The sequence below is a fragment of the Echinops telfairi genome, unplaced genomic scaffold, assembly GCF_000313985.2.
Source record: "Echinops telfairi isolate 266 unplaced genomic scaffold, ASM31398v2 ScPeMD7_7424;HRSCAF=8462, whole genome shotgun sequence".
In the NCBI taxonomy this organism is placed as follows: domain Eukaryota; kingdom Metazoa; phylum Chordata; class Mammalia; order Afrosoricida; family Tenrecidae; genus Echinops; species Echinops telfairi.
In genome coordinates, this window is record NW_022111324.1 from 52,775,931 (window position 1) to 52,791,439 (window position 15,509).

General features: G+C 52.2%; 1 protein-coding gene across 2 annotated transcripts in view; it reads left to right on the forward strand.

Annotated features, from left to right (window-relative positions):
• Nucleotides 1-11,444, forward strand: part of PFKFB2 (6-phosphofructo-2-kinase/fructose-2,6-biphosphatase 2) — a 24,042-nt gene extending 12,598 nt beyond the window's left edge. Inside the window, exons 4-15 of one of the 2 annotated variants that reach the window (XM_004699850.4) lie at nt 129-225; nt 600-666; nt 803-877; nt 1,206-1,262; nt 2,769-2,893; nt 4,730-4,937; nt 5,506-5,652; nt 6,452-6,556; nt 7,835-7,964; nt 8,763-8,825; nt 9,276-9,340; nt 9,949-11,444. In XM_004699850.4, coding sequence (XP_004699907.1) covers nt 129-225; nt 600-666; nt 803-877; nt 1,206-1,262; nt 2,769-2,893; nt 4,730-4,937; nt 5,506-5,652; nt 6,452-6,556; nt 7,835-7,964; nt 8,763-8,825; nt 9,276-9,340; nt 9,949-10,149 — 1,340 coding nt within the window. In that variant the 3' untranslated portion in view covers nt 10,150-11,444. The remainder of the gene's footprint in view (nt 1-128; nt 226-599; nt 667-802; nt 878-1,205; nt 1,263-2,768; nt 2,894-4,729; nt 4,938-5,505; nt 5,653-6,451; nt 6,557-7,834; nt 7,965-8,762; nt 8,826-9,275; nt 9,341-9,948) is intronic. The other variant, XM_045298127.1, reaches the window with a different exon arrangement.
• Nucleotides 11,445-15,509: the final 4,065 nt, after the last annotated feature.

Here is a 15,509-nt window from a genome sequence, read left to right on the forward strand (position 1 = left end):
CACACACACACACACACACACACACACACACACACACTCACTCACTCACTCTTTGAGCCACCCAGGCACTTAGGCCAAGAGGGTTTCTGTGTTGGTGCACCGGCGAAGGGTCTGTGCTCCCTTTGCAGTGTTTAATCTCGGCGTGTATCGGCGTCAAGCAGTCAAGTCCTATAAATCCTATGACTTTTTCCGCCACGACAACGAAGAGGCCATGAAGATACGCAAGTAAGCCTCTCACAAGGGCCCAATCCCTGGGGCTTTCTTGGCCATCGGGTGGACAGTTGGACCCCACAGGGCTTTGTTTTCCTTTCCGTAAACATCTCCTGGGAGTTAGGTGACAGGCAGGTCGCCTGGGGCTTAGATGGGGAGAAGAATGGGCTCAGCAGGCACATGTGGGCTAGGTGTAAAGAGTGAAGCTGTATTGCTTTGGGGCAGGGGGAGGGTGTAAAATAGAGTACTGACCTCAGGGGGAGGAGCTGAGAAGTCTGCGGAAGAGGACATTTTGCCTAGTGGGAAGTGATGTGAGCCCGAGTGCTCTGGCTGTGGCCCAGCGTGATCCTGGCCGCCTGGTCCGGCTGACTTCCTCCCTCTCCTGGCAGACAGTGTGCCCTGGTGGCGCTGCAGGACGTGACGGCGTATCTCACAGAGGAGAGTGGGCAGATCGCGGTGAGCACCAGCTGCAGCTTCCTCTGCTTGGTCCCCACCCTGTCAGCAGTGTGGCTGCTCAGACCCCGCTTGGGTGAGCCCGGGTGGGCTTACATATCTTGTTTCCACCTGTCTACCCCATGTGCCATCTTCCCAGGTGTTTGATGCCACTAATACCACCCGGGAAAGAAGGGACATGATCCTGGACTTTGCAAATGAAAACTCCTTCAAGGTAGGATCAGACTCTCCTGCCGGGGCCACACGGGGAGAGGCGGTGAGGAGTGAGGATGGTGGGAGGAGGTGAGTGGCTCTCTGATTTTCTTCTCTTGGGGCACACCCCCACGCCTGGAGCATCGTCTTTCCAGGCCCCTCTTAGGCCCTGAGCCTGTATGTCTGAGGCCGTGGGGAGGTGGCAAGAGTGATTTAAAGATGAGTAGACTTAAAGTCCATCTTCATGAAGGGGATCCAGGGCGACGTGCTGGCTGAGCCTGTGCGTCACTCGCCAGGCACAGCTGTTCGTTGTCGGCTCACGTGTCACTGCTTTCTCTCTCCCGGCCCAGGTGTTCTTTGTGGAGTCCGTCTGTGATGACCCTGCTGTCATCGCTGCCAACATCCTGGTGGGTGACACCCCCACATGCCAGCCCCTCGTTATCCTTTGCACCCTACGTTGGCGGTGGTGGTGGCGGTGGGCAGGGAGGGACCAGACAACTGGGCAATGAAAGACATAGAAATGTCTGACTGATCTTTTCTGTCTGCCTGAGCATACTCTTGCTGCAGGAGAGGAAACTAATGGTTTGGAGAGTAAGTTAACTGTGGCATGGAGACCCAAGTCCTGGCCCCACGTCCTGGGGGCTGGGCGGGTGGCGAGCAGAGAGATAGCTAAGTCCTGGCAGATAGGGCACAACCTTCCAGGGTTTCACCTCTCCATCCCACTTCCCAGCCTCTGCTGGGGGAGATCATTCAGCTAGTTACAGTGGGTCCTTGGGCGCCTCCGTGGGTTAAGGCAGTCTGGGTGATCTTGCTCTGCTGAGAAGAAACTGGGAAAAAGAAAAAAGGCGACAGAGCCTGTCATAGACCAGTTTTCCTAAGCGGAAGTAGGGATGCTCCCTTGTGGTGGTCACCAAATGCCAGGACGTGCTAAGTCAACACTTCCTGAGCTTGAGCTGGTTTTTTGAGCAGACATTACGGTCTTACTCACTGCCCCAGAGTCGATTCTGACTCATCATGACCCCGCAGGACAGGATAGAACTGCCCCTGTGAGTTTCCAAGACTAAATCTTTTTGGGAATTGAAAGCCTTATCTTTCTCCCCAAGAAAGAAGCAGCTGGTGGTTTTGAACTGCTGACCTTGCAGTTAGCAAGCCCAGGGCATAACCTGGTACTTTCAGCTCGAAAGGATTAATGTAACTATGCCACAAGCGTGCCGGGGTGGGATGGTGGAGTTGCTGCGGGGGTCGGCGGGTTGGACAAGGGGCAGTCTCATCAGCGCTGTTTTCAGTAGCTATGCCCCTGGTAGGGGAGTATGCCCTTGGAATAGATCAGACTCTTTTCAATCTGTCAAGGCCACCAGTTGGGATGCACATCTGCCCAGCCCTTGCCTCATGTTCAGACCAACACTGTCTGCATTGAGGAACTCAAGTCCGGTGGGCCACGGGATAGGAGCGTCCCCATTTGATGGGCTGTTTGGTGCTGAGGGGGGGACATCTGTGCATGGTATCCTGGCGGTCACGTATGAGCAAGTTGGGAACATGGGGTCATCTAGGGAAGAGACATCTGGTTCAAGTTAGGCACGGATCTGGTGAAGCCCCCTCCTCTGAATGGTGACGAGGGCCAGTCGAGTCCCTTTCTGTCCCCTTTGTGGACCTAAAGGGGCTGGGGCCCAGCAGTAGCTTTTGTGGCTTGACTGTCTCTCTCCAGCCAAGGGCAGGCACGTGATGCCCCAGTTGTCTTTCTCGTCCCGGTTACCAGAGTCACAGGCCGGGAGAGGGGTGCTTGATGAAAGGGGACCGCCAGTCCTCCAGTGAAAGGCCACTTTTACGGACGTCTTTTTTTTACCAGTGGCTCTTTGCAGGAGGGCTGTTAAGGGCAGACCTCGGGTGAGGCCCTGCTATTCTCATGATTTCAGGAGGTGAAGGTATCGAGCCCTGACTATCCAGAAAGGAACAGGGAGAATGTGATGGAGGACTTCCTGAAAAGAATCGAATGCTACAAAGTCACCTACCAGCCCCTGGACCCAGACAACTATGACAAGTAAGGTCTACGGCCGTGCTCTGAAAGCTTCTCAGCACTCTGACCTCAGGCTTCCACTGGCGATCCAAACCCAATCGTGGCTATTCTGTCCAAGAGAAATAACACCTCAGGATCTGGGATTTCTGTGTGGGTTGCATAGTCTACTGAATATTGAAGTGTTTAGTTTTTCAGTTCTATCTCTTTCTCCTCCCGAAAGATTTTTTCTGAGTTCGGTGTCTTGGACATTTTGAACAAGGAGAATTCCTTCTTGTGAGAAGCCATCCAGTGCCTTACAGCGACATCTCCGGTGTCTGCCCATCAGAAGCCACTAGTAGCCGCCAGTTCTCTGACAACCAGAAACGTCCCCAGACATTGCCAAATAATGTCCCTGGGGGACCACGTTCCCATCTACCAAGAGCCAGGAGTTCTGTACTAAAGGGCTGCAGGGCACCCCTCAGGGACGTGTCACCATTTGGGGACTGAAAAATGTAACATTTCCTGTATACATATACAAAGAATATGTAAATATACATGTTTATATGTGTTATATATTATATCATATAACCTAGCCCATCATACATATTACATACACTATATCATGTGATGGTCTTAAGAACGCACATGGCTCTGAGAAATGTCTTCACCATTGTAAGCCATCAGTGCAGTGTAGAGTCCAGATGAGCTTGCTGTGTGTGAGGTCTGAGACCCTCACAAAGCACAGAGCCCATGCCAAGGGAAGATGACCGCACCTGGAAACATCTGAGAATGTGGCCCTGCAAGAGAGCCTGGGAAACAGATTGGAAAAGGGAGCGGCCCTGCGGGGCAGGCATGTGGCAAGAGAGAGGGCACGACAGTTGCCATGGTCTGAGCCTCTCAGTTCCTTCAAGCGGATTGCCCAGCACTTCGCAGGTGGAAATGCTGTCTTAATATAGAGGTTGATCAACACTGCCCTAGGGATTGCATAATAGTCCACCCTTCCTATTGCTCAACGTCCTGTGTAGAGAAACACTAGAAGACTATGTATACATGTCAAAGTGGTTATCAAGGCTATCTTTGGTCTCAGGGTTATTCGTATCATTCTATCTGCCTCCATACTCACCCTGAATATTTTTGTTAGTAAGCATTTCTACTCTTTTCATGGGGAAAAAGTCAGTGATAGCCACTGAGTAAATGGTGTGCCCAAAGTCCCTTTGAGAGGGGCTTGATTGGATACAGGGCGATCTGTCCATGGCTCTGCCATCTCCTCCCCTCTCCTCACTGCTAGTGGTGCAGGTTTGGGCCAGACCTTGGCTACCTCAGGGGAGCTGTGCATGCCAACAGATTTGGGGCTCAGCAGACTCTTTGGGCACAAATCTTGTCTAGCCTCTGAGAAGAAGCAGGGATTCAGCGTGTCATATTTACCTAGGTTGCATGGCACTGATTCTATAACCCTGACTTATTAGAAGGTCAGGAGATTGGACATAATTACAGTCTTGGGGAGGAATTCATTTCTTACATTTCTGGAAATGTGGGTCAGGCGTGACAGAGGTGAGGAGGCAGAACTATGACGAACCTGGGAGGAACTGCAGAAATCCTTCTCCCTCCAAGTCATATCCCCAGACCGGGAGGAACAGTGGAGTGGAATGGAGGCGGTGCAAATGGTTAAAGCACTCAGCTGCTCGCCAAGCGGTTGGTGGTTTGAACCCAACCAGGGGCATCTCGGAAGCCAGGCGTGGTGATATGCTTCTGAAGGGTCTCAGCCCGCAAGCCCCGTGGAGCACAGCTGGGGCCAACATGAGTGGGACTTGACTTTCAGCAGCCCATAGCGTTTCAGACATAGGGTCTTTTTCTTATATCTGCCCCCTCTGCTTTTCAAAGGGATCTTTCTTTCATCAAGGTGATAAATGTGGGCCAGCGATTTCTGGTGAACCGGGTCCAAGACTACATCCAGAGCAAGATCGTCTACTACCTCATGAATATCCACGTCCATCCTCGAACCATTTACCTCTGCCGGCACGGGGAGAGCGAGTTCAATCTCTTGGGGAAGATCGGGGGTGACTCTGGCCTCTCGCTGCGAGGAAAGCAGGTGAGTCATTACCTAAGCTCACTGCTGTTAGGTTAATGCCGACTCAATACAACCTTATGGAACAGGGTAGAACTGACCCCTGAGGGTTTCTGAGACTAACTTTATGGGAACTGAAAGCCCAGTCTGGTCTTTGTCTAGGACAAGTTACCCAGTAGGCTGGGTTTTCTAGGCTTAGGGGTCAGAGGGCATGGCTGAGATCAGCTCTTTGATCCATCAAGCCCATTGTATGCGATGCCTGCCGCCTGTGACCTGAGATAGTCAAGCAAATGCCACAAATGTTTCCTTGCTCACTGATACCAGCTCTGTACTGAACACTGGGCAAATTGGAGCCATTTCTGCTGGGACCATTCACCCACTGGACATTTACTGGGCACACCGTGGGTCCTTAGCACAGTACAGGGTGCTCCAGTTGAAGTACGTTTCCTCTTGGGTTGATAATAACTATGGAGCACCGTACAGATTTTGAATGTGGCCATACATATTTTCCTTTATGGGCAGAGTTAGCAGTTGCAAGTGCGTGCGTGCGTGCGTGTTTTCTTTTTTTTAAAACGCGTATCTTCAAACCCAGTTTTCCCAGGCACTAAGGAAGTTTCTTGAAGAACAGGAGATCGTGGACCTCAAAGTGTGGACGAGCCAATTGAAGAGGACAATCCAGACTGCGGAGTCCCTGGGGGTGACCTATGAGCAGTGGAAGATTCTGAACGAGATAGATGCTGTGAGTAGGACGTCCGTCCCGAGGGCTACTAAGCCAGTCAGAGCTCCCCCGTCGGGCAAGAACTCTCACAGCACAGTCTGGGCAACTTATCTAGAAAATCTGAACCACCTCGCTGTAAGTTTGAATCTCAGGCCACTTTAGGCCCTGTGGGAAGGAAGTACAGACAATTACACCCACAGTGGGGGCTTCCTGCGCCCTTCTAGTACCTGCGCCAAGGAAGGATGGCTTCTAATCCAGTTGTCATCGCCTCCCTCTGGCGCTAAGTAGTGCGGTGAAGCTAACAAGGACTCACTCGACTTCTTTGATTAAGTTGCTTCCTGGGAAAAAGGAAAGTTAACTGCTCAGGCCTTTAAATTTCTGTTTGGGCCCACTATTCTGGAAAAGCCCATTCTAAAGTTTCTCTTGGCTTTCTCTGTCCTTGGGCACAAGGGCAGGAATTTCCTTTTCTCTTCTCTCTCCCTTTTTATTTCCTTCTCCTTCAACAAGTCTCCAGCCCCCTCCTTCCCTTGTCTGCCCCTGGCCGCCTCCTCTTTTGATCCCATGTGCTTTTCTGGGCCTTACGTACTCCACAGTAGTGGGAGACAGTGACCATGTAGGCTCGGAGCCCTCTGTAGTAGCCCTCACCCTTTAAGCCCCGGGCACTTCCCAGCCGGTCAGTGGCCATATGCAAGAGGACCCAGCCCTCGCGGTGCTTGGTACTGAGAGCTAAACTGGCATGGTTCACTGCGAGCTTGGCCCTTCTTTGGGTGGGGCTGGTGCTGACCTGTCTCCCTCTTCAAGCATCCGGGGCCTCTTGCAGGGCGTGTGCGAGGAGATGACCTATGCCGAGATCGAGAAGCAGTACCCCGAGGAGTTTGCGCTGCGAGATCAAGAGAAATACCTGTACCGGTACCCCGGGGGGGAGGTGAGACGGCCCTCATGTGGTGCCTTTGCCCCAGCCCTCGTTGAGGACTGGACCTTAATTGAGGGGAAAGTCAGGGGTCCTGGGAAGGCTGTCGTAGGGGCCATTTAGTTTGTCCTTCGGCCTTCAGCTGGTCTTGTGCTTCACCCTGCAAAGTTGGGTCATCCATCTGTGATCTCCCAGGAACAGGTGGAGGAGTGTCGTTGAAGATGTGTGGGAGAAGCAGCAGGAGCTCAAGTGATCACGGTTCACTTTAAGATATTTCCATACATAAACCATGGAAGATGTGCCACTTAGCCACCTGGAAGGGTCCCGCTTGGTAACTTTAATTACATCCTCAGCGGGGCGCCACTTCCTCACAGCCCGAAAGCATCGCAGTCTGTTTCCTGGGGCTCCGCTGCTGCTAGCTCGCACCCCTCTGCCCTGCAAGTCGATGTATGAGATAGCAGTCCTCCCCCTGCCACCTTAGTCCTCCCCCTGCCACCTTTCAGGTGCTTAGTCTATTCCATGGTCGACGTGTGGCTTCATACACGCTTCTGAGGATCCGCAAGGCAAAGGTCTATAGAGCAGAATGACGAGAGACCAGGGGAGATGCCGGGACCTCTTGTGGTCCCACACTGCCTGTGAATCTGCGAGGAACAATCTAGAGTTCTTCTTTTTCTCTCCTTTGTTGTTGTTGCTGTTATAGTGCGTGCATGCGTTTTTCTTGTGCATGTATGTGTGGATGTGTGGATGTGTTTTGGTGAGCGTGCACACATTGAAAGCATGCCATTCTGCACACACCATTCCACAGCCCTGCAGGCCTTCATGTCAAGCAACCAGGGTCCCTGTCCTCCACCAGCTGCTGTTGCCGACTTTATCACACACAGGCCCTTCTTCCAAAGGGCCCGGGGCTTATGGCAGGCGTACTTTGCTAATAAGCCAAACTGCTATTTGCTATAAAGAAGACTTTTCCGGGGATAGTTGTGGATCACAGCTGAAGGATTATCTCAGGGCATTTGTTTGTGGGGCAGGGGAGCAGTGCGTCTCGCGCCAGTGGCTCCAGAAAGTCTGACCCATAGTTTTCTCGGTTGGAATCTTGCTTTTGAAAGGTCTTGAGTGTTCTCAAGAGCTGGCAGGCTGGGGGCAGTTAGCAGGTGACCGGTACAGTTGCTGAGCCTCCGGGAGGGAAGCCAGCTCGGGAGAGGGCGGAGTGACCTCTTCACGGTGGGACCCAGCCATGGCCTCGCTGCTGCCAGCGTGAGCCCGCGTCCTTCCAGCCTGCCCCACTTGCCCCCACAGTCGTACCAGGACCTGGTGCAGCGGCTGGAGCCAGTCATCATGGAGCTGGAGCGCCAGGGCAACGTCCTTGTCATCTCCCACCAGGCTGTCATGCGCTGCCTCCTGGCCTACTTCCTGGATAAGAGTGCAGGTGCCATGGGAAGGCAGGGCTGCGGGGAGGGAGGCATGCCTGGGGAGAGAGGGGAGGCCCTGGGGTTGCTAGGACCAGTGGCCACCAGCCCTTCCCCTCTTATGCTCAGAATGATGTACACTCTTCAGGCAGCAGCCTGGGGCTCCTGGAAGCCTCAGAGTCAGCCACTTGCTGAATTTAACTCAGCTGGTTCTGAAGCCACCAATGGAATGGGGCTGCAGCTGCAGCTCCCGGGGGCTGTTTGGCTAAAGGGGGCCTGGCAGCATCAAGAAAGGGGATGGGCATTCCCGCCTTGTGCCTTTGACCAGGACTAGGGAGTGGTTAGAAGCACCTGCAGTCTTGGGATTCAGTGCGGGAGGGAGTTGACCCTAGGTGGGGAAGTACTGCCTTCTCTGCCGCCTCTTGCCTTCCCGGATCGAACACCATTGTTGGGAAAGCCGACAGATTAGCCAGCATGGGCTCCCTTGTAACCAGATGAGCCACTGTCCCTGCAGCCAGGCCACCATGACTGTAGCGCTTAGTCTTATTTTCCGTGCGTAGAAGGGCCTAGCTCTAGCATAGACTTAGTTCCTGTTTTAAGCACATAACCGCTGGGGTGGCTTCCTGGGTGGCCTTGTTTATCTCTGTTTGGGTTTGGAGGGAAGAGGGTGAGTTGTACACTATGCAACTTTAGAGGGTGTCCAGGGAGGGGTGGGGGAGAAAACCCCTTCTGAGAGCCTTAGATGCTCATTCTCACAACTCAGCCTCCCTCCGCTCAACCCGGCGGCTGCTCTGACCACCTCACCTCTCTGCTTTCAGATGATCTCCCTTACTTGAGGTGCCCTCTCCATACCATCTTCAAACTCACTCCAGTGGCCTATGGTAACTCCAGGGGCTTGGGCGGGAGGCGGTCTCAGAGCAAGGGCAGGGCCTTTGAATGTTCTCTGAAGTTTGTCTGGAAGCTTAACTTTATCATCTCTCTGTGCTTGGGAAGTCTCGCCGGTGTCTTCTCTTTTGATCAGATGCATGCATGTATGTATGTTCTTGGGAAGGCATTGTTACTTTTATAGGCCCTGGGGGCTCTGGTGGAGGCTGCCAGCTGCAAGGTCGCTGGTTTAAATCCACCATCACCCCCACAGGAGAAAGATGAGGGTGTCCGCTCCCGTGAAGATATACAGTCAGCGCAACCCAGCAGAGCAGGTCGGCTCTAAATGGGTCTCTGGAGTGGGAATTACTTCCACAGCAGTGGGCTCTGGCCCAGGCCAAAAGGAAACACTATTTCTGCAGGCTTTTTTTGTTTTCTCCCCATCAAGGCCCCTTCTCTCTCCTCAGGGTGCAAGATGGAAACCATTAAATTTGACGTGGAGGCTGTGAACACTCACCGTGACAAGCCCTCTGTAAGTGTGCACCCACCGGCGAACATGCCAGGCCCCCTGCCACCTTGAGTCTTTACCCTTCGGCACCAAGAGACGGGGGTTCATTTAAGTTAAAAAAGACAGAAAGAAAAACCGATCCAGTGCTAACGTCCTTGTAGTCTGTTTGCTTCCAAGAGGAAGCGACGTCAGTCTGGTGATTTTTAATGAGTTCTCTTTCATAAGTGCTCACCTTCAGAGTTGGCTCTTGGACAGTCACTTAAATATGCAAAGCATTTGACTCAAGTGCGATGCAGACTCTGCTCCACCCCCCCACCCAGCTCCCCCGGTAGATAGCAGAGTCCAGCCGAGCCTGAACAGTGGGGTGAAGAGGTGTGGGTTTGCTCATAAGCCTGTCCCTGGTGACCCCTGTGATCTAACGATGAACCCCTTCCTGTCTTTGGGGCCATTTTCGGTTTAGGAGCACGACGCTTCGCGAGCTCCTCCCTCTCCGAGCGTCTCGGCTCCCCCGGGGCTGGGAGCCGGGGACCCCTATCTGCAGAGGGGTTGGAGGGCAGGGTGCAGTGGTGCTCAGCAGCGCGGTGCAACCCTTATGAGTGAACTTTGTGTGGTGTCCCTCCGTTTCCGATCAGAAGAACTTCCCCGAGAACCAAACCCCTGTCAGGATGAGAAGGAACAGCTTCACGCCGCTGTCCAGTGCGGATACAATAAGGCGCCCAAGAAATTACAGTGTTGGGAGCCGGCCCCTCAAGCCCCTCAGCCCTCCCCGTGCCCTGGATGTGCAAGAAGGGGCCGACCAGCCGAAGAGCCCAGTCAGCATTCCGGTGGTGTAACCCTGGGTGCCCCTCCTGCCCTCCTCAGTAATCACCACGGAGTCCTTGAACACTCAGCTCCTGCCCCCACCCTCGCCCCAGAGGCTGTGTGTCTTCAGACCAACTTTAGAATTCTCCAGCTGCAAGCGTCTCCCTAACCGCGGGCAGGTTAGGGCAGAGGGGAGGCTCAGTGGAGGAGCAGAAGGGATATGATCTCGCGCTGACTGGCACGAGTAGGGCGGAAGCTAAGCCTGTCCCGTCCCCTGGGTTCAGCTCTCCATTTCCTGTGGCCACGCTCACGAATGTCTTGTGTGGGTGAAGTGGGGTGGAGGTAGGACCCCATGGAAGCTCACTTTACTCTGCCCTCCAATTGTGTCCTCTCAGCCCTGCCTGCCCGTTGAACACCCCCACCCCTTGACTCCCCCGTCGTGCATCTGCCCTACGGATGGTGCGGTGTCCTGCACGACACTGGGGCGTGAGCCTGGGAAAGCAGGTGCTTGGCAAGAAGAGGTCTAGCATACCGGTCAGTACCCTCAGCAGCAGACTGGGGGTCTGGAGCACGCTGGCTCAGTTGGTGGGGACACCGGGTGTCTGTGTAACTGGAGGAGCTTGGCATAAAGCCTTCCGGGTGCTGTCGCGGTGGGCAGGGAAAGGACGGCGTAGGCTTCTGCTCTGCCAGGCTCCTGCGCAGGGTCCTCCCCAGTGGCTCCCAGCTTCCTGGCCACGCACAGCATTTCCCCTGCCACGCCAGGCCAGTGGCCGCCGTCAGAAGGAAGGAGGGAGATTCGAGGGTCACCACTGACATTCAAATTGCTCCCAGCAAAAGGCCTTAAAAGCAGCATTCCCTAAAGCTGTTTACCGTTTCCTCATGATTTTCGGCATAGTTCTTTTTCTTACAGTGAAATTTTAAAAGAGGTAACATACGTACACACGCGGTCTCTCAATGGGCTAGTCTACCTTGTTCGTCGGGGGAAACGGCACTGTCTTGATTTCCCGAGGAAAGCCTTGGGACCCTTTGGAATCTAGTTTTCGACTGTTTGTATTGCTTCCTTCCTCCTTTAGCCCCTGACTTATGAAGTCCCATCATTTTCTTTTCTTTATGGGGTGAAACCGGTCATTCATAAAGCAAGGATTGTTAACCCCTGAGGAGCCTGTGATGGCTTAAGCTCCCCCGGCCACTCTGTATGTACAATGTGGACTGATTTGTGGGGGACAGGGGAAATTCTAGAGTCATCTCCTGAGATTTTATTTTCATTTTTTATTTTTATTAAAAGAGTTTATTGGGGGCTCTTATAACAATCCATACATCAGTTGTATCGAACATATTTGTACATAGGTTGCCCTCATTCTTTTCTAGACAATTACTATCTATTGAGCCCTTGGTATCAGCGCCCTCCCCCGCCCCCCGGCGGCCCCTTGATAAATTGTTATTATTTTGATATCTTACACCAACCACTGTTTTCCTTCCCCCATGGTTTCTATAGAGAGAGGTGACTCCCCCACCCTGAAATTAGAAATTTATTTCTTAGAGGTAACTTAATGTACGTCAACTATTTTTCTAAAAGTAGGGTTTGTTTGGTTGGTTGGTTGGTGGCTTGGTTTGGTTTGGGTTTGGTTTGTAACAGAGGACCTTTTGTAGTGGTTCTCCTTTAAGAACACCTGTCAGAATCATCTGTGGAACTTCTGAACCAGGCCGACGCCTGTGTCTCCCTGTGTTAGTACTGACTCGGAATCTCTACTAGTGCAATGTGGACATGTGTGTAAGTCACTTGCCTGATGCTTCAGATTCACAGCCCAGGCTGAGAAGTGTACTTTATGAACTCACGTGGAACAAATTTGGAATTGTGCTTGGACAAAACATCAGTCTAGGAATTCGGAATTCACAGTAGTTCTCCAAGGACAGTTCTCTGGAAGGCGAGGTTTGGACCAAACGCTCTGTTCAATGACATGCTTCCTTACGAGGCTGCCTGCTGGGCTTTAGAGGGCTGGGCTGGTTCCGGTTTCCTCTTCATCCCGACACTGCAGTATGCTGTAGGACAAACCGCTACCTTAAAGCAATGTTCCTGGATAATAGCTGGGGGCTGTAAGCAGCCTGGGGAGAGCTGCTGGGGTGAAGCCTGCAGGTTGAGAAGGGGCATCCCCTCAGCCAGCTGGCCCCTGGCCTTGTGGCCTTGACTCTTAGACCCTGAGTCAGACAACTCAGTCTGTTTCCAAAGCTGGCTTACCTAGATTCTACCTCAAGTGATGCCCCGAGCATAAAGTGATCTGGCATTTCGGTTTAACCATTATAAAAGGTGCACTGAGAGTCCTTGTTTGTGGGTCTATAGGGCTGGCTGGGGTGCTGGGGGAGGGGGGGAGGAGTAAAGAAAACACCCTTTCCCGAGGAGAGGATATTTTAGACACAGGGCATGCCATTTATAACACAGGAACGTTTGCAAGAGCAGCTTGCTGAGCCGGTGATTGCTGATGGAGTGGAGTGTGATGGACTCTACTGGTCTCGTGTCCTAAGGCCGGGAGACTGTGCGAGGTAGGAGATGGGAACGGGCCAGTGGGATCCCTTGCCAGACTGAGATAGACAGGAGGTCTAAGTGGGCCTCCTCATGGAAGGCTACCTTCACCAGCTTTGGTTAGCTGGTTACATCTTTAGCCCAAATGGGTGTGGTCCTATCTCTGCTGTGAGGCGAGAGGAACTGAGAGTCAATCAGAGAAAAAAGGGGTCTCTAATCCAAGGACCTTGGAGTTAGGCTGTACTTCTTCGTAGTGAACGGGGAGGATTTTCCAACAGTAGCATGTGTTCCCTTGTTAGAACTCCAGGATCAGAGGCCACTGACGGAAAGGTTGCTTTTGGCTCTTGGCTTGCTGATTATTTGCCTCCCTCTGGGCTAGTTTACCCCCCTGCCCCTCCAGCAACTTCCTGAGGTGGTTTCAAGGTCCTCAGAGGGTGCTGCTGCCGTTCTGATTGTTGGGTGGACTCACAGCACCCCACGTGACAGAGTAGAACTGCCCCTTCGAGTTTGCTTGGTGGCGATCTTCCCAGATGCAGGCCTTTCACCTGCAGAACCCACCTGGTGGGTTTGAGCCACTCACCTTTCAGTTAGCTAGCAGCCAAGTCCCTCACCACTGTGCCACCCAAACCCAAACCCAGCTCACTGCCACTGAGGCAGTGCCGACTCTTAGTGACACATGGTGCCACCAGTCTTGAGGAAACTGGAACTCAACAGGTAGAGTTTCAGCATCTTCAGTTCTTAGAAGGCGAGTCCTTCAGAGAAGGTTCGTCAGGGATAAGTCGGGGATGTAGACGGAATGGTTGTGAACTCCACGTCCTGAAGAAATCCCCTTCCCAGCTTTTCTTTCCAGCCCTTTGCTCCTCTTTGTTTCCCTCCAACTGCAAGCACACACGCCCACCCGACTGTGATCCTGTCCCTAGCACAGTCCCCAGAGAAAGGGTGGATGCAGAGCGCCCTTTGCCTCGGAGACTTTGCGTTGGATCACAGGAGAATCTGGCGACGATGTTGGCAGTGACACCGCTGGTGTATGACAAGGACAGGCAAGGAAAATCAGAAGGAGGAAGCCAAGGGGAGATTTGGAGGAGGGCTCTCAAGCGCCTTAGAGAAGCCCTTTCCTCTCCGGGTCTCTACCCTCCCAAGTGGATTAGTTCCTGTTAACTGTATTCTTCTGTTAAAGGGATAAAAGAAAATGTTTTTAAAACATGTGTCCTGCTAGGGGTCTCTCCTATGTCACTGTTTCTGGATGTGTTTGCTTATTTTTGTTGTGTACATCATAGTTGTACTTGGTCCGAATGGCTGAATTGCTCCTGTGGATTTCTGGGTATCTCTCTCCGCAGTGTCTTCTGAGCATGGGTACTTTGGGGAGCCAAGAGATACAGCTGCTTAGGAACATGTCTTCTGGTTTTCCTATGAACAGATCTGAACGGTAGAGAAGACATCGGGACGTAGATGACCAAATGATAAGGGGAAAGGTCCTTGTAATTGAGGGAACTGTGTCTGGGTTTCATTGTCCTGTCACCTTGTCTTCTGCCAAGCTTCTCCAGCCACAACGGGTTTATTGTCAAGACATTTGGTAACCCTCCCAGATTTTCCAGTATGCATTTTGATTGGGTTGTATCTGAATCCTTAATATACATACATGACAATTAAGCCAGGTTACAACATTTGCACGATAGATCTGGAATACACCCTGTTGATGACACCGATATCAGAAGTACACCCAGGGATCTAATTTAGATTCTTGAGTGTTCCAAAGATGATCACAAGTCATATCTCTATGTGTAGTAGCCAGTAGTGTCTGGATGCTGACTGTTTACCACTCTAGTAAGGTCTTTATGCTGATTGACACAGACCTCCATGAATCTGTGTTGACTTTGTGCCAAGTGACTGACGGGACTCTGTTGGCTGACTGACGGACTCTGTGTCGGTCTGCTTACCAACAATCTGCCTGTCTTCCGCTGGTCACCTGCTGGTACCGGTCTGCGGTGTGAGCACCTTGTTGTCATTCTCTGTCTATAGCCTGTGTCCCACACAGAAAGGAACTAAGCACTCCACGTGTTTGCAAACACTGGGTTGTCAGTAGACATTCGTTTTAATAGGTGGCATTGTGATTTTTAATGCACCTCTAGAGCACATCCTCACGATTTTGTAACAGATGAACACTACTTTTCTTGTGTGGCACTTGGTGAGCTCAGCTGAGGGAATGGAATGCTGGTTCACAACTTGAAGTGGTCACCTCTGTCGAAGCTGTCTCCTGCAACCCTCTCCTAGGCAGGGTGTGAGTCTCACTGTTCATTCCTGAACATTCTATACCTTTCAGCTTTCCCTGTTAGGGAATGGAGCATTCCACTGAATCCTATTGCTGGTTTTGTTTTGTTTTCAGCCTGCCATGCCTTGGGATTTATTCCTAAGCTAACAAATAAAAGATGCCAAGGGAAACTTGTCTTCAAAAATTGATGTTAAGAGTTGATGAAAGCATTTTTCCCTCAGAGTCCTTTGATTGGAGATCTGTGACCAGCATTTGCTCATCCGGGCTCTTAGCTCGTGAATTCCTGGTGAACATGGTTTTCTGTGGAAGTACCAAGAGCACCTCATTCTGAGAGGGCCTGGTTTTGCTCTTCCATGGCAAAACCAAAAGGCTCCTCCGAGCTTTGCCCTTTGCAGCGCAGAGGAAGGAAGGGGAGAGAGCAGGAGCTGGGGCAGGAACTGGGCTGAGCGCCACCAGGTTGAGTGGCCCAGAGCTGGGGTAGAAAGCCAAGAAAGAGAGGCTGTCTGTTGGAAGACAGGAACCTAAGTCCTTGACAGCATTCTGATCCCTATCAGGTGAATATCATTATACTTGAAATGTGTTTTTCTGTGTGCGTGGAGAATGGG